This window comes from Camelus ferus, chromosome 12, assembly GCF_009834535.1.
Source record: "Camelus ferus isolate YT-003-E chromosome 12, BCGSAC_Cfer_1.0, whole genome shotgun sequence".
Taxonomy (NCBI): domain Eukaryota; kingdom Metazoa; phylum Chordata; class Mammalia; order Artiodactyla; family Camelidae; genus Camelus; species Camelus ferus.
Genome location: NC_045707.1, coordinates 3,455,944 through 3,482,296, shown reverse-complemented (window position 1 = coordinate 3,482,296; position 26,353 = coordinate 3,455,944). Strand labels below are relative to the sequence as shown.

The window sequence follows — 26,353 nt, the reverse complement described above, 5'->3', positions numbered from 1 at the left end:
GCACAACTCAGTGAAGGCAGATCTGCAAGGGCCCTTCATGAAGCCCTGGGGACCCGCTTCTTTAGCTGTTTTGTTCACTTAACACTGTACCACGGGCAAGGAACCATGGCCATCAAGGGTCCACCAAAAATGTGATTTTTCACGTTGCACGCAGTTCATTTATATTTTCGTAGCATCATTAACTTGGCCAATCCCATAGTACTGATGTTTTCACTTTCCAGCTCTTCCCCAATGACAATGTTGATGGTGATTTTTCCAATTCAGTAAGTCAGTGAGTAAATCTTTATTAAGCATATACTACTAAGTGCTGAGAATAACTTCCTGATCATCCAGCTTGATTCAAGGGTAACGTTTGGAACATTGATCAGAATATCTGAAAACCTATGAGAAGCAGCCAAAGCAGTAGGTAGAGGAAAATTCAAAGCCTTAAATACATTTATCAGTAAGCAGAAAAGATCAAAAGTCAATGGACTTAAGAAGCTAGAAGAGGAGGAGGGTATAGCTCAGTGGTGTATGCTTAACATGCACAAGGTCCTGAGTTCAATCCCCAGTACAGCACCCCCATTAAAAAATAATAATTATAGCCATTTGTAACAACATGGATGGATCTGGAGATTGTCATCCTAAGTGAAGTAAGTCAAAAAGAGAAAGAAAAACACCATATGATATCACTTATATATGAAATCTTAAAAATTTCTAGGTTCAATCACCAGTACCTCCATAAAGGGGAAAATTTTTTTAAAAAATAAACTAGAAAAAGATCAATTTAAAAAAGTAAGAGTTAATTAGCATGAAAGCAGAAAATAATGAAGGAAACAAATCCAAGAGCTGTGCTTTCTTTTCTTCGTTTCTTTCTGGAGGGGGTGGTAATTAGGTTTTCTTTCTTTCTTTCTTTTTTTTTAAATCTACCCTTAATAGAGGTACTGGGGATTGAACTCAGGACATCCTGCATGCTAGGCATGAACTCTGCCACTGAGCTCTACCCTCCCCATCTGGTTCTTTAAAAAGACCAAGGTAGTAGAATGTCCAGGGACTTGCACGGACTTCAAATTCTTTAGTCGGGAGGGCTTCGTGAGTATTATTTCTCCAATAAACCAAGCTTCTGATAACAGCTGCTTGGCAAAGTGTATTAGTTGATTGCTGTGTAACAAATTAGCCAAAATTTAGGGACTTAAAATAAGAAATACATTTCTTACAGCTCTTGTGGGTCAGGAATCGGACAGGACTTCGCCAGGTGCCTTCTGGCTCAAGGTCTCTCACAAGGCTTTAGGCAAGGTGTTAGCTACACCAGCATCCCAAGGCTCAAGTGGGAGAAGAGCCACTGCCCCATTCACCCACATAGGTATCAGCGGGATTCAGGTCTTCATTGCCAGCTGGCTGGAGACATCAGCTCCCTGGCACACAGGCTCCTCCACAGGGCTACTCATAGCATGGTTCACTTGTGTGCCTCCCTCAGAGCTAGGGCAGCAAGAGGAAGAATGAGGGAGAGTGAGCAAACAGTCTTTTTGTAATCAGTCTTTCTGTAACCTAATCTTCTAGTATTCTGTTCTGGGATTCTAGTATGCTGTTAGTTAGAATCGAGTCACCGGGTCCAGCCACACTCAAGGGGGAGCCAATTATACATGGGGGTGTATACAAGGGGTAGGAATCACTGGGGGTCATCTCAGAGGCTGTCACCACACAAAGGGCTTAAGATCATACTCCCGAACGTCTAATATTCTTTTTGCTAGGGCCGTGTGACAGGACTTGGCAGTCATCTGAGCAGTGGGTCTGTAGACAAGGCAAGCTAGGCTGCTTACTAGCTATGTAAAGCCTAGGAACCTTTCTTCCCCATCTGAAAAATGGGGTAATAATAAAGATCTCCTTCAGAATTGATTGAGTTTATTGTGCTGAGGGCTGGAGAAAGTGTTTTGTAAGGTGTATACCCTCCAGAAGGTAGGCATCACAGAGAACAAGACTGGAGATGTGAGTGTCAGTGATTTTTTTTCCTTTCCTTTATTATTATTTTTAAAATCTTTCATTGATGTAAAACATACACACAGAAGAGTGCACAATTCATAAATGTGGTCATGTTCTCCTGTCTTTAAACATTCTTCTAAACCAAACTTTAAAAAAAGTATATATAATGTTTCATTTTTTAATTTCAGTATTTTTCAATTAAAATTTTTTATTGAGGTATAGTTGATTTACAATGTTGTGTTAGTTTCTGGTGTACAGCATAGTGATTCAGTTAGATAAATATATTCATTATAGGTTATTACAAGCTATTGAATATAGTTCCCTGTGCTATCCAGTGGATATTGTTGTTTTAAAACAAATGAACTTTTAAGTTCTTTTTACTTTGTGTACTTTCCAGAACCTTCTACAGTGAGCTAGAATTATGACTGTAATCAGAGAAATATCACCTCCACAAGGTGTAGTTTCTGTTGATTCGAATTTCCATTTATAAAGCACTTTAAAACTCCTTATCTTGCTTGGGTTTTATAATGGCCCTGGGAGAAAGATCAAGCAGGCATCGATTTCCTTGTGGGTAAAATGAGGAAGTCACTCTCTGCTCTGGGCCGGCAGGGGACTGAAGGTGGTGTCCTATGTGAGTGCTGGGCAGTGAGCCATCCGTCAGCTCCTGGCACCGAAGGGCTCTGGGCAGGGCTGGCCTCCCAGCACCCCACCCAGAGTGGCCACTGCCAGCTCTAATGGAAAACCTTCTGACTTGCCAAACCAGGGCTCTAGAAAAATTCTGCTTCTGGGAAGCCGCCCTAAAGAAGTTGTCATGATGCTGCCAAACCTTATGTGCAATTAATTTAATGCAGCAGCATTTTTAATAGCAAACACTTCGAATTAATGTAAGTGTTCAACAGAAGGGAATTGGTTGAATAAATTTAGTCATTCAAAGGTAGACTATTTCACTACCATTAAAATATAGTTCTGAAATATAGATTTGTGGGCTTTAATGTTTACTGAATGAAGCAGGAGCAAAAATGGCAGAGGCATAGGGATGTTTATGATACAAATCTGTAGAAAATCGCGAGGAAGGAAATGTGCAGATCGAGTAGGCAGGCTCCATCCTGGGGGAGGGTGGTCGTTTTTCTCTTTATTTAATATCACTAATTGCCTATAGTAAGCATGTCAATTACACAAGTAGTAGATGAAATGAGCAAAGCACTGAACTCCCAGTCCCCACAGCTCCTCCCCCAACCCTCCCACTCCCTCCTCTGACCACCAGTTTGTTGTAGATATTTCTAGACGTTTTCTTTGAATCCACCTATTGCTTTTAAAACTTGCATGTACAATCAGAAGAATCATGGCGTGAGGGGAGAAAACAAAACAAAAGCCTCTCAAAATGAATCGGGACATCATAGAAGCATAGAGATTTTTGCAAAGCAAGTCTCTCTGTTTAAGGGCAAAAAAGCAGAGCTCAGGGTTATTGGGTGGCATGCCGAGCTCATCTGGTTTGTGTTGGCTCCAGACACCCAGTCCAGTGCTGCTCCAGGGCCATGTCCCTTAGGGCTCTGAGAGAAGGTGGGAGGCTGGCAGGAGGCCAGGAGGATTCTCTGGGCTGGATGGGCTGGGCGAGGGTGAGGAACCTCCTGCCTGTTTGTTCTGGGGACCAGGAGATGCCGGCGGAGAGACACTCTGGCAGAAGGGACCAAAGTCCCCATTTATGGCCTTGGGGTAGTTAATGTGTAATATTCTAGGATATAAGCTGGACTGTGACATGAGACCCTGAGCCCAGCCCTCCAGGAGTCACCGAGAGCTTCTTCCAGGAGCTGCCACCATGTCGGTGAGGATGCTGGACTCTGCATTGCCCACCTCCTCCATCCCTTCACGTCTTCCCCTGCGTCGGGGTGGGGTGGGTGCTGGAGGAAAGCATTGCTGACCCTCCCAGCCTCATGTTTCCCCTGTTGTGTGGATGTCGGACATATCATCTCCATAGCCTTTCAGCATCGAGGTTCTCTGCTCCCCCTACCATTGTTCTGAGCCTCTTTCCCCCTCTAGCCTCAGTTTTCTCATCAGTAATACTAATAGCAGTAATAGTAACAACTGCTAATGTCTACTGAGCTTTATGATGATAAAGAAACTGAGGCTGGAAGATTAAATTGCTCATGATCACACTCTGTAATCTGTAGGGAGTTGAGTGGATGTTTTTTGAGGTCCCTCCCTGATTCTTTGATTCTAAACCCTGCTCTGCCATAGCCTGCTGTGTGGCCTTGGGCAAGTCACTGTCCCTCTCTGAACCTCAGTCTCCTACATTTGGGTAATAGATCACAGACGGTGTCTTCTGACGATTAGATGGTGTATTGGTTTCCTGTGGCTGCCATAATAAATTTATTCTCTCAGAGTTTGGAGGTGTGAGTTCTGAAATCCAGCTGTTGGCAGGGCCATGGTCTCTCTAAAGGCTCCAGGGGAAGATTCTTTCTTGTCTTTTCTAGCTTCTGTTGGTTGTCAGCCATCTGTGGCATTCCTTGGTTTGCAGCTGTATCCCTTCAGTCTATGCCTTCGTCTTCACATGGCCTTCTCTGTGTGTCTGTGTTTTGGGGTCCAAATTTCCCTCAGTCAGATCAGATTTGAGCCTACCCTAATCCACTGTGGCTTCATCTCAACTTGGTCACACTCAGGTTCCAGGTAAACATGGCTTTTTTGGGAGACACCATTCAAGTCAGCAGAGGTGGGGTGCAGGGCGTGGAGGGGAAGAGAGGGTCCAGCGTGGGGGGCACAGTGCTCCCCCCATGTCTGCCTCGCAGGGAGGACCATTGTGCTCAGAGACTTGCCCGACTTTCTCCTTCCCTTGATTGTCTCACCCCTTCCCTTTCTTTCCTCCTTCTTCAGAGACCACATAGTGCAAATCTCTTATATTAAAGAGTGGGGAGCTGAGGTCCAGAAAGGGGCACAGCCGGCTCCTAGTCACTTGGCCAGTTAGGGGCAGAGCCCGCACTAGACCCTGACCACTATCTGCCCCCACCCCTACCCCAGCTTTGCCTCCCTGTGATACAAGTCATTTTCTGTCAGTAAAATGACTCCAAATTTGTGCAAGAACTAAATGTGTCCTTGTTTGGGGAATTCTGCTGAAGGCACCGCACCTCATCACTTGAACACGTTTGGGGACAGTGAGGTCAGTGGGGACCACTCTATCCATTTCATAGATGGGTAAATTGAGGTTCCCTCAGCTGGACCCTGCGTCTCCAGATCCAGCTATTCTTGTCAGGCTGGGGTGGGTAAGAGTGAAGCCAAATGGGCCAGGGGTGGGTGGGGGCTCTGGGAAGATTTGATCCAAGCACTCTGGCTCTTCCCTTCCTAGCCCAGTGCCTTCATGGGGGAGAGGGAGAGTGAGCCTGTGGCCAGATCAGGTTGGGCTGAGGCTCCTGAATGGGCTTCACCAGCAGAAGAGCGCTGGGCACACGTGTGATGGATTTTTGTGGTACGTTTCTCTGTTTGTGCAGGGGAAATTTGAGATCATGAACATGGACATGAAGGTGGGGTCAACCCTGAAGATCAAGGGCAAGATCGCCGATGATGCTGATAGGTGGGCAAGCAAGAGGGCAGGTGGGGTGGGGGTGGGGCGGGGGGACTGCCCACAGACTTGGAACCAGGCTGGGGATGTGGGGCAGGCAGGGCAGCCTTGTGAAATGGTCAGACGATGACAGTGACCTCAGACCACTCTGAGGGGACCTACTGTATGTTCTTGCTTGCTCTCACGCCCCTCCCACACCCCTGCTGGCTCCTCTGTTAGGGCCTGCCTTCACATCTGAGGCTAGGCTTGCAGACATACAGAATCCACAGCGGACACCATATACTCAATTCCTTGGCCCCGATAGAGACTGAAGGGGCAAGTGGAGAAACCTCACCACTCTGCCCAGTCCTCTGCGAGTTGGGTGCCTCTACTGAAGGCGCAAACGACTAGGGACACCACCCTGTTGACCCAGCTGATGGTCAGAGGCTGCCCTTTCACACACATTAAACCAGGGAACAACCACTAGGGGGTGCCAAGTGGTACTGTGTGCATTGCATCCTCTCCATTAGAATCAGATGCTTTTCTCCACCTTGGGTGTTGCAGCTCAGCAGTGGGCTCTCCTGTGTGCAGAACAAAGCCTCTACATTTATTGGGACTGATCTCCATCAACTTTTGGTTGGGAGAGGCAGGCAGATGCATCGGGTAGGAGCCAAGAGGAAAGTTACCCTTTCTCTGACTTGGGTCCTTCAAGGTGACAGCAAGGTGGGATACCTCTGGTCTGAGACCTCCCAATGAAGGCACCCTATGACTCAGAATGCCCCCCTCTCAGGGACCCTGAAGATCTAATCCAGACCCCTGTAGTGATCCTCCCAAGAGATCACACAACCCAGTTGCATATACCTCAAATGACAGGGAGCTCATCCCTTTAGGTGTACAACCTTTTTATGGCTAAACTGAATAGGTCTTCAGATGGCTGAGAACAGCAATTCTCCTCCCTTCACCAGGACAGATACTCTCAATTTCTAAAATGTCTCTATTAATTACCCAGCTGTCAAGAGCTTCTGTACTCTTTAAGTGGAATGTGATGCTCCAGTGCCAAGTATGATCAAATTGTCACCTCCCTTGTTTTAAGGCACAAACCTCTATTAACACAACCATTGGAGATTTGTCCAGCTTGTGGTCAACCAAGATCTTGCGACCCAAGCTGTTTTACCCAGGGCTGCCCCCTTATTCTCACCTGCTACCCCTTCCCCTGCAGCTTTGTGATTAATCTGGGCCAGGGGACAGATAAACTGAACCTGCATTTCAACCCACGCTTTGGCGAATCCACCATTGTCTGCAACTCACGGGATGGCAGCTGGGGACAGGAGCAACGAGATGATCACATGTGCTTCAGCCAAGGGTCAGTGGTCAAGGTGAGGCCAAAGGGGGAAGGGGCCTGAGGAGGCTATCAAGGATGGTGGGGCACCCTGGCCTCTATACTGGGCCAGGACTGTTGGGAGACACCAGGCACCGCCCTGGCCTGTTCCCAGGGTGCCTCCTGCCTCCCTGACACCCTCCCTCCCACCACACGCAGATCGTTGTGACCTTTGAGGACAACAAATTCAAGGTGAAGCTGCCAGACGGACACGAGCTGACCTTTCCCAACAGGCTGGGCCACAGCCACCTGAGCTACCTGAGCGTTCAAGGCGGGTTCACCATCTCCTCCTTCAAGTTAGAATGAGGGCAGCCCCTCGCCAGTACGCAAGACCCTGGCGCCCGATTCCCTAGCCCGAGCTTCACCCCCCCTCACCTTCACTCAAGACCAGCAGCCCTAGGGGCACGGCTTCCCCTCTGCAGCTCCCAGCCCCGTCCCCGCCGGCCCCCGCCAAGGCTAAGAACAAATAAAAGAATCCACCTCTACAGTCTTCCTGTGGTAGGATCTGCTGTTTTCCACTATTTTAATGCTCCCAGCACCCTCCTGATACTGACGGGGAGACCGGGAGACACAAGGTCACAGGACCGCCCAGTGGGGGATGGGACGTGCTCCTGAACACCTCTAAGCCACCACCTCTGCCTGCCCGTCCCCTCTGTCACTGGGGCAAGTGCCAAGCTGCCCTGTGGGATTATGGTTCCCGGCACCTGGGCCAGGGGCTGTGCCCGGAACTGCAGATAAGGGCTCCCACCTGGGCCTCTTATCACAGGAATATTCATTCCAGCCTGGTTACTCATTACCCCCAGCCTCAGCCTCTCCCCTGACTGGGGACCCTGTGGGAGAGTCCTTGACTTTCCAAACCCAGTGCTGAGGGTATTCAAGCAGGTGGCGGTGATGCTGGTTTCCCAGGTCCTCAAGCATTTTGCAGGACATCTTTTATCAAAAAAGCCTTTTTTAATCAGGACCCAGAGGCAGGTTGCACAGGAATATGGGAGTGCCCCCTTCCCCGAGGTCACACCTGAGTTTCCTCAGAGGCTTCTGGGGCAAGAGGGGGTGGCGGTGGGAATGCTGGGAAGTAGCCTTAGGAGGGCTGGGGTCTCAGGGAGGCAGCGGGGACCCTGCTGAGGGCAGCTCCAGGATGAGCTGGGGCAGGTGGTCCCTCTGGGAGAGGAGACAAAGGCTCTATGTGGTGTGCTCCCCACCCCCATCCAGCAAGGGCAGCTCTCCCAGCACAAAAGGCTGCACTGTGAGGCCGGGCCCTCCAGCCAGTGGGGGTGGCACGGAGGTGGGGTGCCAAGGAATGGCCACTGGGTCCAGAATGGCAGTGGGGGGAGGCAGATCAGTCCTGCAGGGCTCATGGGAATCCCGGGGTCCCAGAACAAGCCTGGTCTCTGGCCTCCCTCCCATGTCTGTCCTGCAGAGGTGTGGAGGGGTCTGGGGACAACTTGGGTTCTCCTGCCTGTTGTCGGCAGGACCCAGCTGTCAGGTGAGGGGCTGGCTCTGCACCTGGGCTGTTCTTAGGCAGTGTCCCGAGGCTGGGAAGGGTCCTGGGACCATGCCCAGCCACTCACACCTTGACCTCATCATCCTCCTCAGCATCAGCAAACTCGAAGGTGTTGGCTTGCACCGTGCTGGGCACAGAGGCCCTGCTACCTGCCTGGGCTGTCCCCCACTCTTCATCTAGGCTCTCCCAAGAGGCTCGAGACTGGGGCAGCATCCCCACCGGCTCCCGCCGAGCATCCATCTCACTGTAGTGGTGGCTGCTTTGGCTGCCACCCCAGCCTGCTCCCCAGCGCCTGCCAGGGACTACGTCAGCAGGTGCACAGGGACGTTCTCCCAGCGGGCTGGCCGTCGCCTCAGCCACTGGGCCTGACCCAGCGGTTACCCCATTGGGGCAGTGTCCAGGGGGTAGTGGGCTTGAGGCAGGGGCTGGGGGGCTTGCGACAGGGGCTGGGGGATTTGCAGCAGAGGCTGGGGCTGGGGTCTCAGCTGCAGAGGCTTCTGAGAGGCTCATGACCCCCAGCAGCTCACTGAGGAGAGAGGGCCCAAGGTCGAGGTCCAGGCGGAAGGACTGGAGGGAGTCAGAGCGGCGAAGCTCAGGCTCAGAGGGGAAGGTGCTATCACGGTCTCGGTCACGGGGCTTTTCTGGGCGAGGCAGGCGGGAGATGGTGCAGAAACCAGAGTCCAGGCCTAAAAGAGAAACAGGGACCAGGGTCATGGCTGGGGTCCCAAACCAGGAATTGGGGAAGGGAGAGCCAGGACCAATCCCAGCTTGCGATGTGGCCTTTAGTAAGCCACTCCCTGCTCTGGCCTCGGTTTCTCCCATTTTTCCAGTACGGTGAACCCCGTCCTCTCATGTGTGATCCTCCTGTCAACCCTGGAAATTGACGTAATTCTCATTCCCATTTTGCAAGTGAAGAAAGTGAGACTCAGTTTGGGATGAGGGGAAGGGCTTGCCCAGGGCCAGGGTCTGATAGGCTGAAGCCAAGCCTGAAGCTCAACTCTCCTGACTCTCAGCCCCAACTTTAAACTTGGCCATGACCCCTGGTCCCCTGCCATGACAGTGGCTGAGGGCTGCAGGTGAAGCCACAGCACATGGGCTGGTTTGTGGGCACAGGGATGGAACCAGCAGCTAGGATCAGACTGCATAGAAATAACAGACCAAAAGGACAGGCAGACGCCCTCCAAAGGTCCTTTGTCCCAGCCCCTGGCTCCAGGACAACTAGGCCTGAGACACAGTGAGGGGGAGTGTGGACCAGCCCTTTGGGGGTTGTGGGTAGCACCCCCTGGAGATGGAGCATTGGAGGAAGCCTCTGGTGGAGGGGCAAAGCCGCAGTGCAGGGAATGGCCACCAGGTGGCAGCAGGGGCTCTGGTTCCCAGGTGAGCTGTCCAGAGGAGGAGCCAAGGCGGCACTTGCCACGCCCCACCCTGGCAGGAAGGCTCTGGCTTCTGTCCATGTGAGTGGTTTTTCCAAGTTTGTCAAGTTACAGGAACCTCTGTTCAAATAACAACACAGCAACAGCTCCCGTACCCTGAGCACCTACTATGTGCCAGATTCTGGGCCACATATGATATGTGTATCACCTCACTGAAACTTAGCAATGACCCTAAGGGACCCCTTATACAGGCAGGACTTGACCTTACAGAGGTCACTGGAAATCAGGCAGAACCAGGATTTGAATCCAGAGCCCTGGTTCTTAGTCTCTCTACTACATCATTCTGACACAAGGGGGCTGCTTCCATTGAAGGGGGCTAGAAGAAGGGGGCTGGCCCAGCCGAGGGCCCTGAGATGGGGAGGTAACTTAGGGGCAGGCAGAACTCAAACCTCATCTCCTCACCTCTCAATCTCAGTGTGTTTTGGGGAGTGAGCTGGTTCTCACCCAGTAACCCCCTCCCCATCCATGGTCTGGGGTTTGGGCCTGACCTCCGTGGAGACCAAATTACTATGGAGAAAAGAGCTCACTTGAAGGCTTGGCTGACCCATCGAACCCTCTGGACCTCCGCATCTGAAAAACGGGCAAATAGCCCAGGCTCTCACCGTAACCGGAGTGGCCATCCGTTGAGCTGGCAGGGCTGCGGTCAAAGCTGAGCTTGCCCACCACGAGGCTGTCATAGGCGGCCTGGTTGAGCTGCGGCAGAGAGATGGCGTTCTTGATGATGGGGGAAATGGCGGGTGGAGCAGGTGAGGGCGCAGGTGGGGAAGCCATCCTCCGGGGCGGTGCCCCCACCCTCCGCATCAACTGTAGCTTCTTGGCCAGGAAGCTGCGGGGTGAGCGGTGGGTGCCCCCGGAGCTGCCACCGTGGTTGCTGAGGAAGGAGGTGTCACCGAAGACATCCCCACCACGGCCCACGTGCATGGTGTGGCGGAAGTCCCCCAGTGGGGGGCTGATCATGTCTGCAGTCAGCCGCCTCTTCCCCTGCGAGCTGGACACCCAGCCCACGGGTGAGAGCTTGCCCAGGTTCATGGCTGGGGCTCCTCCGGCCCCCTGGGGGCCTGGCATTGGCTCTGGCTGTTCACAGTTGCTGGTCCATGCCCACCGGGGGCCTGGGGAAGAGGGTGGTGGCCTGGGCTGAGGGTCCACTTCTCAGCTCCCTCCTGCGTGGCGTGGAAGGGGGTGGGCTGAGGCTGCCCGTCTGCTCGCCTATGGTGCTGCCCCCAATTGCTGAAGCTGTGGGGGGTCCATGGCTCGTCTCTCCCTGAGGCCTGTCTCCCAGCCCCGTGGAAGTAGCTGTCAATGTTCTGTCCAAGACCAGAGAAGTGCCTCAAATGTAGACCTAAAAGAAAGAGAAAAAAGTAGGGGTGAGCCTAGGGGCATCCTGGGTCCAAATAATAACACCTAAAGAGAACAAATGATGGGGATCACGGTCAAAATGCTGAGCAGACCCGCAGAGGACATGCTGCATGACTCCATGGACTGGCAATTTAAGAACAGGCAGAACAGAAATAACAGTGATAGAAATCAGAATTGTGGTTGCCTTTGAACAGGTATAGACTGCAAGGGAGCACAAAAAAATTCAGAGCTGTGTGCTGCAGATGTGTAGGGGTAAAAAGTATGAATGGTCATTATACAGGGCCCATCAATAAAGCACCTACTAAGTGCCAATGGCTTACATTCATCACTCATTTCACCCAGACAGCAGCCCCGAGCGAGGCTCTATATTAGTAGAAACTGACACAAAAAGAGGTGAAGAGACTCGCCGGCAGGTACACAGGAGGCCACGGTGAAGCAGGGCCCCCAAACCCAGAGCCCAGGAGCCTCAAGCTACACTGCCTCCTGCTGGTGGGTTGAGTTAAGTCCCCTCCCTTCTCTGTGGGGTAAACTGTCTTCCAGTCAGAGGCCAGGAGGGGGGGGGGTGCACAGGGAAGGCTTTGTGAACTGCTGTGTAAACAGCCCGTGCAGAGGTTCCTCAGAATCCTTCACCTTCAAGGTGCTTCCTGGAAAAAGGCTCCTGTGGTCAAAAGTGGTTTTTCCAGCTGTCTACTACATGCCTGAGCATATTCAAGGCTCTGAGAAGGCCCGTAGGAAAGAACATTATCATCGTTTTTCAAATTGATGTAAAAGGCCTTGTCACCAGGGAACAAGTTTTAGAAAAAGCTCAGCTGGTGCCAAAAGCTGTTCCTTGCCTGGTCCCTCCCCTCCTGATCTCTCGCCCACACTCCCTCCCTGGTCCCAGCCTTCTCTAAGCTTCTCTTGTTCCGACCGCAACCTGTCTAGCATTATAGAAAGTATAGGCTGGGGGACATCTATGAGCCTATGGTCCCACACCTGGTTTCCCGGTGGCCCAGAGGGGCCACACTTGTCCACAATCACATCAAGAGAGCTAGCAGAAACTTGAACTCGGAGCTTCTGACTCACATAGACTTACTGGCTCGTGGGGCCCAGGCTTGTCTCCTTAGGTCAGCAACGCACTCTGAGGGTGGGGCAGCCGCCTGGATTTCCCTGCTTCCTCCCTCCCTCCCAGCACTCGGCTTGGGCTCTGCACACCGCAAGTGCCAAATCAATACGAGTTTAATCACAGGAGTTCTTTGCGATACTTTATGCCAAAGGCTTACCTCTTGCCACCTTCCAAGTGAGGGGAGGTGGAGGATTCAGTGGCCTCACAGTGTGACCTTGGGTAAGTCACCTACCTACACAGGCCTGGACCTCAGCTGATAAAAGTTGATAATGATCCTTAAGGAGATTGCCTAGATCTGAGTGCCAACATTTTTTGTTTTGTTTTTTTTAAAATTTTGCTGCCACCTCCAAGCATAAAAATCTCAATATTGCCCTTCAAATGTTATTTGAAATTCAAAATAGGTTAAATAACAAGATAAAAACAAAGAAGGCAATAAAACAAAGCTTGCTTTGTTTTCTTGGCTACATTCTCTTCCCTTCCCACCATCTGATCCACCCCTAACCCTAACTCCTCCCCATCTGGGGGGGGGTGGCGGTGGTGGTTGAATCATCTCTTTCCCTGGCACCCCCAGCACGGAGATGTCCTTGTGGAATGTTTGCTGAAGTTATGAAGTGCTCTGCAGTTGGCTGGTCATTACATGATGTCATCTGATTCTCCAGCAGCCCCGAAAAGCCCATTTTATAGGAAGAGCCAAGGCTTGGAGAGAAGGAACTTGGCCAAAGTCACGCGGCAGGTACCTGGCATGGGTACCTCTGCAGAGATGAGGAATGAATTTTCCAGGGGGGGAGGTCATTCTGAAATGTCACGAGAAGGGGTCACTGTGTCTGCTTTGTGGCCACACTCATGTCTCCCCAGCCCCCAACTCCCTTTCTTCTTGAAGCAGCCCCTCCTTTCTCAGCAAAAGGGGTTCTGGCCCAGACCCAAACCCCATGGCCACTTTGACTTAGGAGACCAGCTTCTGCCCCAATCTTGTGGTGATCTCACCTCCAAATGCCTCTGGGCACCTCCAAAAGATCTCCACCCTGCCCACTGCTGTAGAGAGACCTGCAGAGCTGTGGGGCCGAGGGCAGGGCACTGCTCCTGGGGATCTGTTTTCCCACGTGGAAAACAAGACCAGGACCAAAGGCTGGTCCTCTCCCAGGGGAGTTTTAAGAGTGGAAGATGCTATAATTAAACCCATGGATCCTGAAGCTGGGTTCAAACCCAACATCCTTATGCTACTATCATTCTGGGGACACTTGATGGCAGCTATTTGGCACTTGGCACTGACCATAGGGTATTGCTGGTTTTCAGGTATGCTCCACCTGGCCCTGGAGTAAACAGGGCTCTGGTTGTCCAGGAACACGGCCTATCTCCCCCACCAGCCCACTATGTGCTAATGCTCATGAACACCCATTTTATAGATGGAAAAAATGAGGCACAGAAAGGGGACTGAACTTGCCCCAGGTCAGAAAGCAAAAAAAGTGGTGTGTCTGGGTATCTCCTCAGGATTCTACCAACATCAATAGAAATGCCAGGGGAGTGGGTGAAGACTACAGTGGCGCAGGGAAGAGTTGTTGGAGGCTTTGTGGCGGATGCTGGGAGGCTGAGCACAGAAAGGGCAGGCCTGGGAGGCAGGAGACTCAGCTCTGCAGATTCAGTGCCTGTGACCTGAGCTAGAGTGGCCACTGTGCAGCCTCAGTGTCCCAGGAGCCCTCGTGTCTACCCTGTAGAGAATAGTCAGGCCTGGGTACTTGGTAGGAGCTTACTCAATAGCAGTAATGACCACAAGGACAAAGTCCGGGGCCGGAAGCGGGACCATGCATTCAGAGAGGCCAACAGGGGCCGCTGTGCAGGCACGTGCGGTCGGAGGAGGCCAAGGGCTGTCTGACCGCCTCGTGGGGATGGGGCAGAAGGAAGGCTGAGATGGGACACCGCACCTAAAACTCACTTGGGGCTACCTGCAGGCTGCGGTGACCGCTATCGGCACCACCTGGAATCCTGGAGGCCACTCGCTGCACACAGGCCCCCTTTCGCAAGGGGTGACACCACCCCTACCCAGGACCAGGACAGCGGGACCTTGTCTTGGTTAGAGCTGCTCTGGCCTCTGGAATAAGGGGTTAACTCCCTGAGGGCTACGTTCCCATGCCCCTCAAAGTCCAGCGGCTTCAAGAAGGGGAAACTGGGGCCTCTTTCGAGGGTAGCGAGCTGTGTGCAGTCTCAGCGCAGACCCTGTTCTCAGGACTCCAAGGGGGACAGTAGGAGGGCACACTATGGGCCACAAGGCAGGAAGGGGACATGGGGGAGGTGTTTCTTGACCCAACACTCCAAGCTGGCACCAAATCAGCCTCTGGCTGAGGCTGACTGGCTTTCGGCAGAGTCTCCCCGAGTCCTGGGTTCCAGTCCCTGCGCCGCGCTTCCTGCAGCTATGGCCTCTGAGCCAGCGTCTTCGCCAATCTGAGCCTCAGTTTCTCGGTCCAGAAAATGGACTTCAAACTTCTCGGGTCTTGAATGGCTTAGCCAGAATAGAACAAGCTCGAGGGCAGTTGGGATTGGAAGTCCGGGAAAGATTTTAGCCGGAAAACATTCCCTCTGGGAGACATGCGGTTAGAATGTGGAGGGTCGCTCCGCGGGGAAGGGGGCAGTCGGCTGCCTTGGCTCGAGGGGAACCGGACGGGATGACCTCACCCGCTGCTCCGGCCTGGAATGCGGCGGCTGGGGAGGGGGCAGGGTGCCTGGTCCATCTCCCCAGCGGTTCCCCCCACTTCCCGCTCTCCGCGCGGGCCTCGCCAAGGGGCCCGACATTCCGACACACAGCCCCCTCCCCGTTCCTTCCCTTCCTTTCCCAGGGCAGGAAGGAGCGTAGACGGCCCTCGGCTCGCCCCCTCCTCCCGCAACCCGTTTTACCTTCCAATTCTCTGCCCCGCTCCGCCCGCCAGGAACATTGCAAAACAACCCGAAAACTTGGAGCGCCCGCGCGCGGCTCCCGAGGCCAGCGCTCGGGCCCTGCCCGATGGCACCCGGGGCGCCTTTGGCAGGCTGGCCCCCCTCCCCTGCCCCTGGCCCCGGGAGCCTAGGAGGGTGCCAAGTCCTCGCGGGCGCTGGGATCCCCTGCCGGCGTCCACGCCCGCCCCGGGCCGACGACCCCCGGGCCGGCTCGCTGTTACCTTCTCTCCGCGAGCCCCTGGAGCTGGGGGTGCAGGGCGGACGCGGCGGCGGCGGCGGCGGCAGAGCGTCCCGGCGCGCAGCCCCGGCGAGTGGCTGGGCCGGTCTGCGCCGCCCTGGCCGCGGGCTCCGCAGGCTGGCTCCGGGGGCGGGGGCGGGGTGTGGGCGCGCGCCCTCCTCCCGCCTCTCCCCTCCCGCCCGCGGGCGGGGCCGGGCCCCCGTCCCGGGCACCGAACGGCCGCGGCAAGAGCTGGAGGGGGAGCGGCGAGGGCGCCGGGTTGGGTTCTTGCCCGCTGCCCCGGGCAGGGGGAGGCGGGGAAACTGCGGGCTGCCGGGTTCGAGGCGACCCGGGTCCCTGGCTCCCAAGCCCTCTCCTGTTGGCTCCCCGCGTGGCCTTGGGGCGCCCCGACCTGAAACCTCTGGGTGCGCTCCCTGCGGGAGTTTGAGGAACCGGGAAGCCGGATCCCCGAGGCCTCGAAAGGTAGAGATCGGCTTAGACCTTAAGGTCTACAAGCTGGGTGCCCACTCCCTTTCTCCTCACCCCCCCATGCCTTTCACTCCAGTACAGACCCTGCGGGTGCCAGGACACAGACTTGAGCCAGACTGGGGTGCAGTCCACTGACGGACCACTGGTAGAGTGGTGTGGTAGTCAGGGCTGTAGACCCTGGAACCCAACAGACTGGCTTCTCATCCTGCCCTGGTCACTGCTTATCCTTTCTGTGCCTCGGTTTTCCCATCTGTAAAATGAAATCGTAACAGCAGGCATCAGATGTAATGTTGTTAAGTATTCTCTGCTGTGTCAGCGCCTGGGAGGCTTGCTGAACTAGTCCATGAGGTCACAGCTCAGGTGGATAAGTTCTGAAAGCTTTATTGAGCACCCCTCAATCCCACCCATGAGGGGCAGGGAGTCAGCCATGCCTTAGGACCCGGTGCCATCCTCAAGGAGGGGAGATAGATCTCTGATCCCTGCCTCATGCTGACCTCTTCCGTTGCTCTCCTTGAACTGTGAGCCCCCTGAAGGCAGGCAGGAAGACCTGGGGGGCTGTCCTTGCATCCAGAGATTCCTAACACAGCCTGCAGGGCAGGGGTGGGGTTCAGCAAGGGGTCCTAGAAGAGGTGGTACCTGAGTTAAGTTGTTAAGGACACACAGACAGAGGGAAGGGCAGTGGAAATGTTCACACGCCTGTCGAGAGACAGCATGAGTAGGCTTGGAAGCTAAGGGTCCGCTTGGAGGAAGCAGGAGTGGCTGGAGGACAAGGAGCCATATTTACACACACGTGGAAGAGTCAAGGTTTTTGCTGTTCACAGAGCACAGTGCCTCTCTCACTGGCTCCCTGAATCCTCATGTTGGCCACTGAGGGAGGGGGTTATTTCCCCAGCTGGACAGGTGGGGAAACAGATATAAAGAATTCCAGCATATCCTCAATTGGTTCAATAATAGGATTGACTCCAGTCAGTCAGCACTTTCTCTGGGGTCAGGCTTGGAGATGCTTTGCCTAGGGGAGAAATGGGAGTAGTCTCAGAGGCCCTGAAGAACTTGGGTGACGAGGAAGGGGGTTGCCTCTGACATGCCTGGATGGGGGGCACAAGCAAGGGGCTGGGCCAGGCATTGAGGGTTTAACCTTGGGCCGGGTGTCCCACCTCACCAAGGCAGGGATTGGAAGCCAGCAGGCAGCGTGATCGGATGAGCATTTGGAAGCTCTTGCTGTGAGCCAAGGATGGCCAGGAAGAACAGAGATGGAGGCAGGGCTGTTACCATGAATAGCGGTAGTAATAACCTACACTTACTGAGCATCTGATGCGCACTGGGTCCTGTAGCCCCTCACACGATTCATCATGTTTAATCCTCATGAGATCTCTGTAGGGACAACACTGCCATCATGTCCATTTTGCAGAGAAGTGAAGTGACTTTCCCAAAGCCTCCAACTGTGGCAGGGTGGCCATACTTCCCGGCTTGCCCAGGACAGCCCCAGATGAGGGCCGACTGTCCCAGCGTCATTAATAGTCCTTCTAATCTCAAAGGGGACCTGGTTAGACAATAAATTACAGATCACTCTAGTCAGAGGGTCCCTAGAGCAGCTGGCAAAGGAAGTGGTTTGGTGTGATGTCAGAGGTGCTGAACCCAAGTTGTGGCCCATTGGCGTCCCTATGACCTTGGGCAAGGCACTTGGCCTCTCTAAGCCTCAATTTTCTTGTTTGTAAAATGGGTGTAATACCAGTGTGGAAGTTTGCTGCTTGTAGCTATTTACTATTTGCTGTGAGCCCCAGAGAAATGGCCGAGAAAGCAGTGTTAATGGGAGTGGTTATAACCCATCACACACACCGTCCGACCTCTTTAGCTCTGGGCTTGGGCAGGCAGGGAATAACCAGTGGTTGAGAAGCTTCCTGCAATGCACCAGGCGCTTTGCCTCTGCTAGCTCATTGTGAGTCAGGAATTCTGTGTCCCATTTTTACAGATGGGTAAACTGAGGCTGGGAGGCGCTCTCCCTTCATTTGAAGCCTCTCTCCAGATAGAAGTTCCTCTCCTTGTAGGCTGCATTCATGTATCTGGCTCTACTTCTGATTTAAGGATCAGCTTTTCCTTCTGGAAAATGGAAGAAAGAGAGGGGTCTGACATCCTTGTGAAAGAGGCAGGGATAGGCCCTCCCCACTTTCCATGGTTTTCTCCTTTCCCAATTTCTTGTGGTCCCATTTCTTCTCTTGTGGAGAAGCTGTGCCCAGGAGCGCAAGAGTTAACCCTGGCAGAACTGTAATCACCGTGCAGAATGCAGAACAAATGCCTCCCAGCTGGGGACTGGGAGCTGCTAGGTGGGACTGGCTGCCTGGAGTTCAGGAGGCCCATCTCCTCCCCAGTCCTGAGGAGCCAGGCCCCCAAGGGCCATAATCACAGAGCTCAGCTGCTCCCTCAACTCACCCCTGCAGACAGGGTGGGCTGAGGCATGGGGCTTATGGGAAGGAGGCAGTTTCTGGCCAGGGAGTCCTCTATGAAGTTAGGGTGGAGGGGGCAGGGCACAGCTAAAGAGGGATTCTTCCCCTTTGGGGACCCAGGAATGCCAGTGGCTGCCCACCAGGCTCCAGTGAAGTTTGGAGTGTGGGATCCTAGAGCGGAGTGAGTTGGCTTGGCCACATCTATCAGCCCCCACCCCAGCCCCTCCCTAAGAAGCACGCATCCTTTCCATCCCAAAGTCTGGCTTGGCTTTTGGTTAGTTTATGCATCTGTTCTGTGTCCCATTGATCGGTCTTCCTAGTCCTCTATTTCTTGAGCACCCACTGGTCCATCCATCTACCCACCACCCATACTCCTATCCATCCATCTACCCACCCTTCTACCCCTCCACTTACCCACCAATTTACCCATCCCTACTACCCACACCCATCCCATCACCTACCTACTTACTCACCCCTCAGTTGACCCACTGCCTACATCTCTATCCGTTATCTGTCTGTCCCCCATCCTCCCATCCACCTCCCCACCCATTCGTCCTTCCATTTAACCACCCCTCACTCTATCCATCCAGCATCCCTTGATCCACTGCCCAGACCCATGCCCATCTAAGACCCACCTGTCCCTCCATGAACTCACCCACTCATTTCCCTGTCCATCCTATGATGATCTTGTATCAACTCACCCCTGGCCTCTGCTGACCATCATGAGTTTCTGAGCATGTCCTCATCTTTCTCACAGGCACACACCTCGCTCACTTTTATCAATGCGTCACCCTTGGGCAAATATCCATGAAGGCACCTCCTCCTGGAGGCCCTCCTAGAGAGTGAGCCTCTCCCCTGCTCCTCGTCCATTCTCCATATTGGCATCAATTACAATATGAGCTGGCTCTCCAGTGAGATGGTGATGTCTGTGCTCTTGGCATACTTGGGGAACAACTGGTCACGGCCAGCATTGGAAGGGAGTCCTTGTCATCCCAGCTGGACTGCAGCCACCATGAGGGCAGGTACCCTCCTCCTGGGACCACTCCAGGAACACTCTCCACGGGCTGTGGCAGGGGCTCAGACACACCTGGGCATCGCAGGGAAGGGGGCAGCGTCGGGTTCTGCAAGTGATTTCTGCTGTGGACTAATCCCCCAGCTTGGGGAGACTGGCAGCGGGACCAAGGGGGCCATCCCCCGTGCTCTCCCCTCTATGACCCAGCATGCATTTCCAAATCAGGCAAACCTGAGTTCAAATCCCAGCTTTGCGTCACACTAGCAGAGTGACCTTGGACAAGCCGCTTCCTCACCTGAGCTTCATTTGTGATGAGCTGTAAAGTTCGCTACCTGACCTGTAGTTAATGGTCAAAGAAGGGTAGCTATTATTATTACTATTGTTAGAATTTCCCTTTTCCCAGGAGGTGATTTCATTTAATAAACATTAAGTAAGTGCTTGTTGTGGGCCAGGCCCTGAGCTGGGTGCCTTGTTAGGAGGCAGTGGTGAGGAAGGAATGCAGTCCCTGCTCTCAGAGACTTGTCTGGTCTGGTGGGGAAGACAGAGGCCAGGAGTTGGTGGGGCTGAAGGGCCAGAATAGTGGTAGAAGGGGCCAGTGAGACTGAGGAGGTGCAGGGAGGCTTCCTGGAGGAGGTGGCATTTGAGCTGGGTCTTGGGTCTTGGGATAAGATTGCCCATAGGTGGAGCTGGGGAGAGAGCTGGTCTCTCCAGAGGGTGGAAGATGAACTGGAGGTGGGTGGGTGGGGGTCTACTGTGGAGGATGGGAGAGAGGGCTTGTACACTGTGCTCGGGGCATGGGAGAACCCTCTGTGTCGTGGGCTAGGATGAACCCCTGCCCTTTCCCCAGCAATGGCTGCCGTCAGATGTCACAGACCCTGGGGTGTCTTGGGATCCCTGTTGGGGTTTCTCATTAGCAGAGGCCCGCAGCAACCTGGCCCCAAGTTTTTTTTCCTGGCTGAACTCGAGGTCAGGAACATGCTTTGATGGAGCCAGGGGCTAGAGACTCTCCTGGAAGGAACCTTCAGTCTTTCCTTCCTTATTCCTTCCTCTTATCCCCGAGCCCAAAACTCAACACTTAGTGGGAAGTTTCAGGGCCTCAGGGGGCTTCTGGGGACACTGAGGCCCAGAGAGGGTAGGACTTGCCAGGGCTGCACCATGAGTCAGCAGTGGAGTGGGCATTTGTCAGCCACCACACACCCCACGGCTGCCTTTAGTGTGAGTGAGCATCTGTTGGGTACCTACTGTGTGCCAGCTGCCGGCCTAACAGGACAAAGCAGACAGACTCACAGAGAGTTAAGGTTCAGACAGAGTGCAGACTTGGCAGAGCTTCCAGGAAAGCTGCCTGGAGGAGGTGGGATGAAGCTCTGTGCAGACGTGTGAAGTTGTGTAAACCAGAAGGTGTGAGAGACAGGCTGGGTGCACTAAGTATGTGTGCCTGGCACGGGTGTATGTGCCATGGGGTGATGACTGAGATGCTGGGGCATCAGGGCTTGGCCTGGGGCGCGCAGGCGGCCTGGGGGCTGGGTGATGACAGATTAGTCCCTGGCTGTCCCTGTTTGGAGGTTTCTCGAGGTGATGCCTGGGTGTGAGTGGGTTCTTGGGAGCAGCAGGGTCAGACTGGGGAGTTAATCTCAAGGGTATTTTAGAGGGTGGGACTGTGAGGCCCACAGGGAGAGCATGGCTCCCAGAGGCAGGCAGCTGTCAGGGCCGGAAACGCCTCTGGAATTCCAGGCTCTGGGAAAAGGGCTGGCCGCATGGAAGAGTTTTCTCAGCCAGAGCCTTCCAGGCCAACTCAGCTCTGGTTCCTTGTTCACTCTCTGCAGGGAAATGGGGGAGGGGAAGTGGGAGAGGGGAAGCCCCCTCCCCCCACCGCAGGCTCCTTTTCTCCTGGAGAACAGGACAAGAAGTTGGACAGGGGCTGAGGAAGGATGTGGGGTCAGTTCCTCCAGCCCCACCCCTAAGGAGGACAGTCAGATGGATGGATGGAGCAGGCAGTGGGGCTCTGAGGGGCCTGTAGGTGCAGGGGGTGGGGAGGGACAGCAGAAGGGCCACAGCCAGCTGACCTTGTCACCCCAGGGGTGATGGGGCTGGGTTCTTCAGAGCTGGGCCAGGTGGCCAGGAACCTGGATGGAAGGGCAGTGTTGGGGGGATTTCTCCAGAACATCTTTGTTCTCGAGAAGGGGGGGGGGCGGTGTGGAGGGAGGAGGGGCAGGGGAGGGGGACAGGAAAAGTGTTTGAGGAGCAGAAACAATGGCCTATTCTCTGCTGTCCAGCCTGGCCTGAGAGATAGGCCCGTAGGCCGGAGGCCAGCCCTGCCTTGCCCTGACCATCTCCAGCATTGCCTGCCCTAGGCTGGCCCAGCCCCTGGGGCTTCACATGGCCCTGCCTGGGTTGGGTAGGGGCTCCTCCCTCAGCCCCACAACCACTGGCTCATTCCTGGATGCTTGGGTCTGCGTCTGTTTTCTTCTAACAAAAGCTGGCCCACGTCAGTGGATGAAGGGCTTTTACGTACATGATCTCCTTTGTGTGGTGGAGGAGGGAACCAACTTCCCTCGGCCCACGGGCTCTGCCTGTTGTTTGTTGATCTGGGAGTCGAACCCGGCGCTCCGGGCTCTGAGTCTTGGGTTCATATGATGCTCCCCATCGCCGCACTGCTAAGAAGCTTCTGATTTCTTCCTCCCTTTCCTGGACTGATGATAAGAGGATGATGATGAGAAGTGAGAGGAGCTGAAATTAAGCACCTCCTGAGGGCCAGAAGCGAGTCTGTGCCCTGGGCTTGGTGATTTCCTCGCATTTGCCCTAATGCTTACAACACCATTATACAGATAAGGAGACTGAGGCCAAGGAGGTAAAGTTACTTCCTCAATCTCTCACAGCTCGGAAGTGGTCCCACTGGATTTGAGCCTCTGTGGTGTCCACAGTGCCCTGTTGCCTTGAGGGCAAAAGGGGACCTTCTGAGACCACAAAGGGACCCTGTCCTTTCAGCGTAAGGACGTAGGGAGAGATCTCACATGCTGCACACTCATCCTCCTGGGGCCGGAGTTGCCCGGAAGCTGCCCTGAATGTTGCTTCTACTTACCTGTTTGGTGACTGGGAGCTCACTGCAAGAGAACAGCTCTGCCGGTCAAGAATTCCTCCCTGAAATGGAGCAGAAATCAACTCCCCGTTACCTCTGCTCACTGCCCTTCTCTCCACTTGGGGATGCACAAAGGTGCCCCCAGTGTTCTCCCTTCCAAATGTTTGCCAAAGAGTCAGAAGACCTCGCTCCAACTAGTCCCATGCAGCTGTGAATCTTTACTAAGTTCCGTAGTCTCCCTGTGCCTCAGTTTTCTCATCTGTGAAATGGGAACAGTAATGCTGGTGATCAAAGAAGATGCCCAGGAAAGGAGCTTTACAATAACATAATTATTGCAGGTGTTCAGGCTCCTTGTACTTTGCGGAGTTGTTTCAGGAACTGAACAGTCACATCACAGCGAGCACTCATGCTCAGCCCCTAGCAATGCCTTTGGATTCAGGAATTTGCACCCCAGCTCGCAGAGACGAAATGTGATGGCTTGAACAGTTTTATGTGCAGAGTAATCTTTGTTAATTCATAAAGACTCCAACAACATCCTCATGGGTACGAAGAGGATCTCACAGCTGAGGAAACCAGCCAAAAGAGGTGAAGTGACTTATCTGAGGTCCCACAGCACCTTTCTGCAGGGTGATTGACCCATTGATTCTCACTAGGCCGTTCCCCGGTCAGGGCCTGCAGGGGTTAACTGGGCTGGCAGGCCCCCTGACAAGCAGGAGGGAGGGTCTCATGGAGAGTAAGAGTGAGGGGTGGGGAGTGGACAGCCCCTTCTAGGTCTCTGGACTCCACCTCGGTGGGCAGCTTGAGCCCCTGCCAGCCTCTTGTTGACTCAGCCGGCCTCTCTCCTGCCAAAGCCTGCTGGCCAGCGCTCCCGCGGGGAGGGTCAGGCTGCATTCTTCTCGGGCTGGAGCCTGGGGGGTGGCTGGCACCTCCTGGTGGAGTCTGTGTGCTAGTTTGTGGGTGCTGGGCCAGATGCTGGGGCAAGGCAGGGGGATGGACCAGCTTGGGAACCCAGCTACTTGGGCTTGTGGCTCAGCTCTGCCATCACTGAGCTAGGTGATCTCAGCAAGCCACTGTCACCATCCTGTGTCCACCTCTGCCTCAGTTTCCCTGACCATCAAATGGACACAATGATAATAAGCCTTGCCAGCCCTACCTCATAGCTGTCGGGAGGATCAAAGGAGAAAACAAGTTGGGCCAGAGTGAACGCCCTTTGTAGTTCAAGGACCCAGGCACATCCGCTGGGCGGCCAGCTGCGCATTCTCTAGGTGGAGTAAGTGAACCGGAAGGGATGCAGGGGCAGCTCTCAGCTGTGGCATGACATCTCTGTCTCCTCCCTAGACTTGACATAGTGACAATAGCAATAGTAACCACTTCTTCCAAGTTCATAGCCCTGGAGAGTTTACAGAGTCTTTCCATACCCATTATCTCAGGTCCCCCTCACCTGCCCCTCAGCCTCAGGACCTTTGCACTGCTATTCCTTCTGCCCAGAAAACTCTTACCCCAGGTGAGTGAAAGGCTGGCTCCCTCTCAGCTCAAATGTCACCTACCAGACCACTCATCTAAATTAGTTTTTCCCACACCCCTTACCCACTGCCACCCTCCCTTCCACTCTGCCTTTTGTGACTGCCATGACCTTGTTCATGGTGGTGGGGGAAGGAATCACCTTCCCCCTGGACATTAGGCTCTGTGAGGGCAGGGACCATGACTGTCTACCTTGTTCACTGCTGGGTCTGGAGATGGACCCCAGCCTTCCATGGTAGCTGTCATTGTCCCATCTGACAGGGGAGGAGCCTGAGGCTCAGAGAAGCCAAATGATTTGCCCCAGGCCATACAGTCCAGAAGGAATGGAGCCAGGCACGGGCTCTTTCCAGAAGTGCCCCAAAACTGCATCGCCTGCATCCTCTGCAGGCCCCACCTGCCACAAGGTCGAGCCCCTGCCTCCCTCTTGACACACAGTAGGTGCTGTGCACGTATTTGGTGGAAGGTGGGGAAACAAAGATTTGCTTTACAGAACAAGCCACTGGATTCCACATGCAAATCTGGTCCCTAGCTACCCTAGTGGGTTTCTGGGTTAACCTTTGGCCCAGTGTTGGGGGGCATCCCAGGGCCTCCTTCTGCTTGGGCATGCTGGCTGGTCTAGTAGCCCTCCCAGAGTTGCAGCGGCAGCTGCAGGGTGGCCGGATGCCCCACCCCCGGCGCCTCTGGGCCCTGAGCCGAGGCCGCAGGCGGATCTGCAGCTGGCACTGCTCCTTTGGTTTGGGGTGGGAACACCGCAGGGATTTTAAAAATAAAGGCCTTGAGACAGTGGCCTGGCCAGGGCGGCCTGAGGCGGGGTTGGGGCCAGACAGGGACAATGGGATGCTGAGTCTTGAGGGCTGTTCACTCACAGGGAGCAGCCAGGCCAGGGGAGCCCCCTTCTCCCGCCCCCCCATCCAGTGCTGCCCTCCCAGGAACATTCCCTCCCCGCCTAGCCTAAACATCGGCCTCAAGTATTTACTGAGCACCTACTACGTGCTAGGCCTCTCTTTCCCCCAACTAAGCTGCTCTCCCCAAAGCAGCCCTTCCCCTCCTTACCCGACCTCAGGCCGGAATATTTATTCAGTGCCTACTATGTGCCAGCCTTGTTCTGCCTCCTTCCTTTCAGCCTCTCTGAGCTTTTCTCTTCAGCTCCCACCCTCCCTCAGCCCTCTCCCCCATCTCAGACCATTTCTGTCTGCCTCTCTCTCTCCTCTGGCCTGGCTAACAGGAAGCAGCCGGAGAGGTCAAGGGCCGCTGGGCCTCCAGTCCAGCGCCTGCGTACACAGGGGCCGGTCTACAGGGAGGAGGGAGACTTCCTGTTTATGAGATCACAAGGACCCCCAGGGTGGTGTGTTGGCCAGGCCTCCTGGGCAGCCCCTCTAGTCTAGACCTCAGTCCCTCCCTGCAGAGGCCCCCCAAGCAGCCAGCTCAGACCCAGGCACTGCCCTCCCCCATGCTGGGGAGAGCAAGGAGGGAGGAGGAGAGAGGAGTCTTCGGAATGGCCAGGAATGTGGGAGTCGAGAGTCCAGTGTCCGCAGGAAGCATCCCTGGCTCCGGGGCCCAGCCCCCCCACGTCTGGGTGCTCCGCCCCGTTCTCCTCCCCTAACCCCAGAGTCCTCCCCTGCTTTGATGGTGGAGGGCCTGAGGGAGAGCTGAAGGAGGAGGCCAGATCCCACTCTGCCCCAGTGGGGCCACAGGGCTTCAGCTCTGGCTTTGTCAGGTTCTGGTGGCCTCAGTCTCTCATCTCGGGGTGGGAGTGATGGGCCAGAACTCCATCAGCCTCATCTTGCACCCACTGCATTTTCCTCTGTGGCCTCCACGCCAGGAGGATGGGGGCAGGGCTGCCGGATGCCTTGGGACCAGCCAGAGAGAACTGGGACCAAGGTGTCATTTCATACCTTGAAATATCCCTCCATGTTCAAAGCCCCAGGTCCGAGGAGCTGGGGTCAGGGGCAGACGGTGGGGTGGGGCTGGCCAAAGGTGCCCAGGGGGAAGCAAACAGCCCTGCCCTCCTCGCCTCCAGGCAGTCCCAGCCAATCAGTCCTGTGGTTGCCCAACAGGAGGTACTGATCGAGGGCTTGAGGGTCATGGCCAGTGGAAGAGGCTGGGCAGAGGGAAACCTGCCCTTTTCCTCTTCCCCAACCTAATCTGGAAGGAGGTCAGTGAAACCTGTCCTCTGTCTCCCCTCCCCCACATCCCATACCCTAGCTCAGAGGACCCGGAGATAGACCTTTAGGACACAACCTCATTAGTGCTTGAGGCAGTCTCCCCTAGAGGGGTGTGGGGTTACTGAGGAGCCAGCTAACCCAGAGGAGGCAGTCATGGAAGGCTTCTTGGAGGAGGCCACCCTCTCAACACAGAAGCCTAAAATTGGGAAGGGATGTGCCTGAACTGGGAAACAGCTTGGTCAAAGG

General features: G+C 54.6%; 2 protein-coding genes and 1 long non-coding RNA gene across 5 annotated transcripts; 1 reads left to right on the top strand and 2 right to left on the bottom strand.

Moving 5' to 3' along the window:
- Positions 1 to 3,704: 3,704 nt before the first annotated feature.
- LGALS2 (galectin 2) lies at positions 3,705 to 7,348 on the top strand. Of its 2 annotated transcripts, none has more exons than XM_006174912.3 (4): positions 3,705 to 3,781; positions 5,439 to 5,521; positions 6,708 to 6,864; positions 7,026 to 7,348. In XM_006174912.3, the coding sequence occupies exons 1-4, from the start codon at positions 3,776 to 3,778 to the stop codon at positions 7,170 to 7,172; spliced, it is 393 nt and encodes a 130-aa protein (XP_006174974.1). In that variant the 5' UTR covers positions 3,705 to 3,775; the 3' UTR covers positions 7,173 to 7,348. The 2 variants fall into 2 exon arrangements, with proteins under 2 accessions (XP_006174974.1, XP_032348077.1); XM_032492186.1 differs by lacking the exon at positions 3,705 to 3,781 and adding an exon at positions 5,024 to 5,110.
- A 17-nt stretch (positions 7,349 to 7,365) lies between these two features.
- Positions 7,366 to 15,563, bottom strand: CDC42EP1 (CDC42 effector protein 1). The gene is made up of 3 exons (XM_032492185.1): positions 15,408 to 15,563; positions 10,403 to 11,139; positions 7,366 to 9,053 (listed from the first exon to the last, which is right to left on the bottom strand). Exons 2-3 carry the CDS (start codon positions 10,863 to 10,865, stop codon positions 8,431 to 8,433), a joined length of 1,086 nt encoding a protein of 361 aa, XP_032348076.1. The 5' UTR covers positions 10,866 to 11,139; positions 15,408 to 15,563; the 3' UTR covers positions 7,366 to 8,430.
- Positions 15,564 to 16,266: 703 nt separating this feature from the next.
- On the bottom strand, positions 16,267 to 25,107 carry LOC116667514. Of its 2 annotated transcripts, XR_004324323.1 has the most exons (6): positions 24,996 to 25,107; positions 23,575 to 23,755; positions 22,425 to 22,483; positions 21,858 to 22,035; positions 17,194 to 17,263; positions 16,267 to 16,901 (listed from the first exon to the last, which is right to left on the bottom strand). It is a non-coding gene; the product is annotated as an uncharacterized LOC116667514 (long non-coding RNA). The 2 variants fall into 2 exon arrangements; XR_004324322.1 differs by lacking the exon at positions 24,996 to 25,107 and having other exon boundaries at positions 23,575 to 24,012.
- Between the last annotated feature and the right edge of the window lie 1,246 nt (positions 25,108 to 26,353).

What these genes read in the sequence shown, in the direction of transcription:
- LGALS2 (XM_032492186.1), top strand. Translation starts at nt 5,039, where the DNA reads ATGTGTCCTTGTTTGGGGAATTCTGCTGAAGGCACCGCACCTCATCAC. An exon ending in ACACGTTTGGGGACAGTGAG is followed by an intron (nt 5,111 to 5,438) that starts GTCAGTGGGGAC and finishes CTGTTTGTGCAG; the next exon opens with GGGAAATTTGAGATCATGAA. An exon ending in GCCAAGGGTCAGTGGTCAAG is followed by an intron (nt 6,865 to 7,025) that starts GTGAGGCCAAAG and finishes CACCACACGCAG; the next exon opens with ATCGTTGTGACCTTTGAGGA.
- CDC42EP1 (XM_032492185.1), bottom strand. Translation starts at nt 10,865, where the DNA reads ATGCCAGGCCCCCAGGGGGCCGGAGGAGCCCCAGCCATGAACCTGGGC. An exon ending in GGATGGCCACTCCGGTTACG is followed by an intron (nt 9,054 to 10,402) that starts GTGAGAGCCTGG and finishes TTTCTCTTTTAG; the next exon opens with GCCTGGACTCTGGTTTCTGC.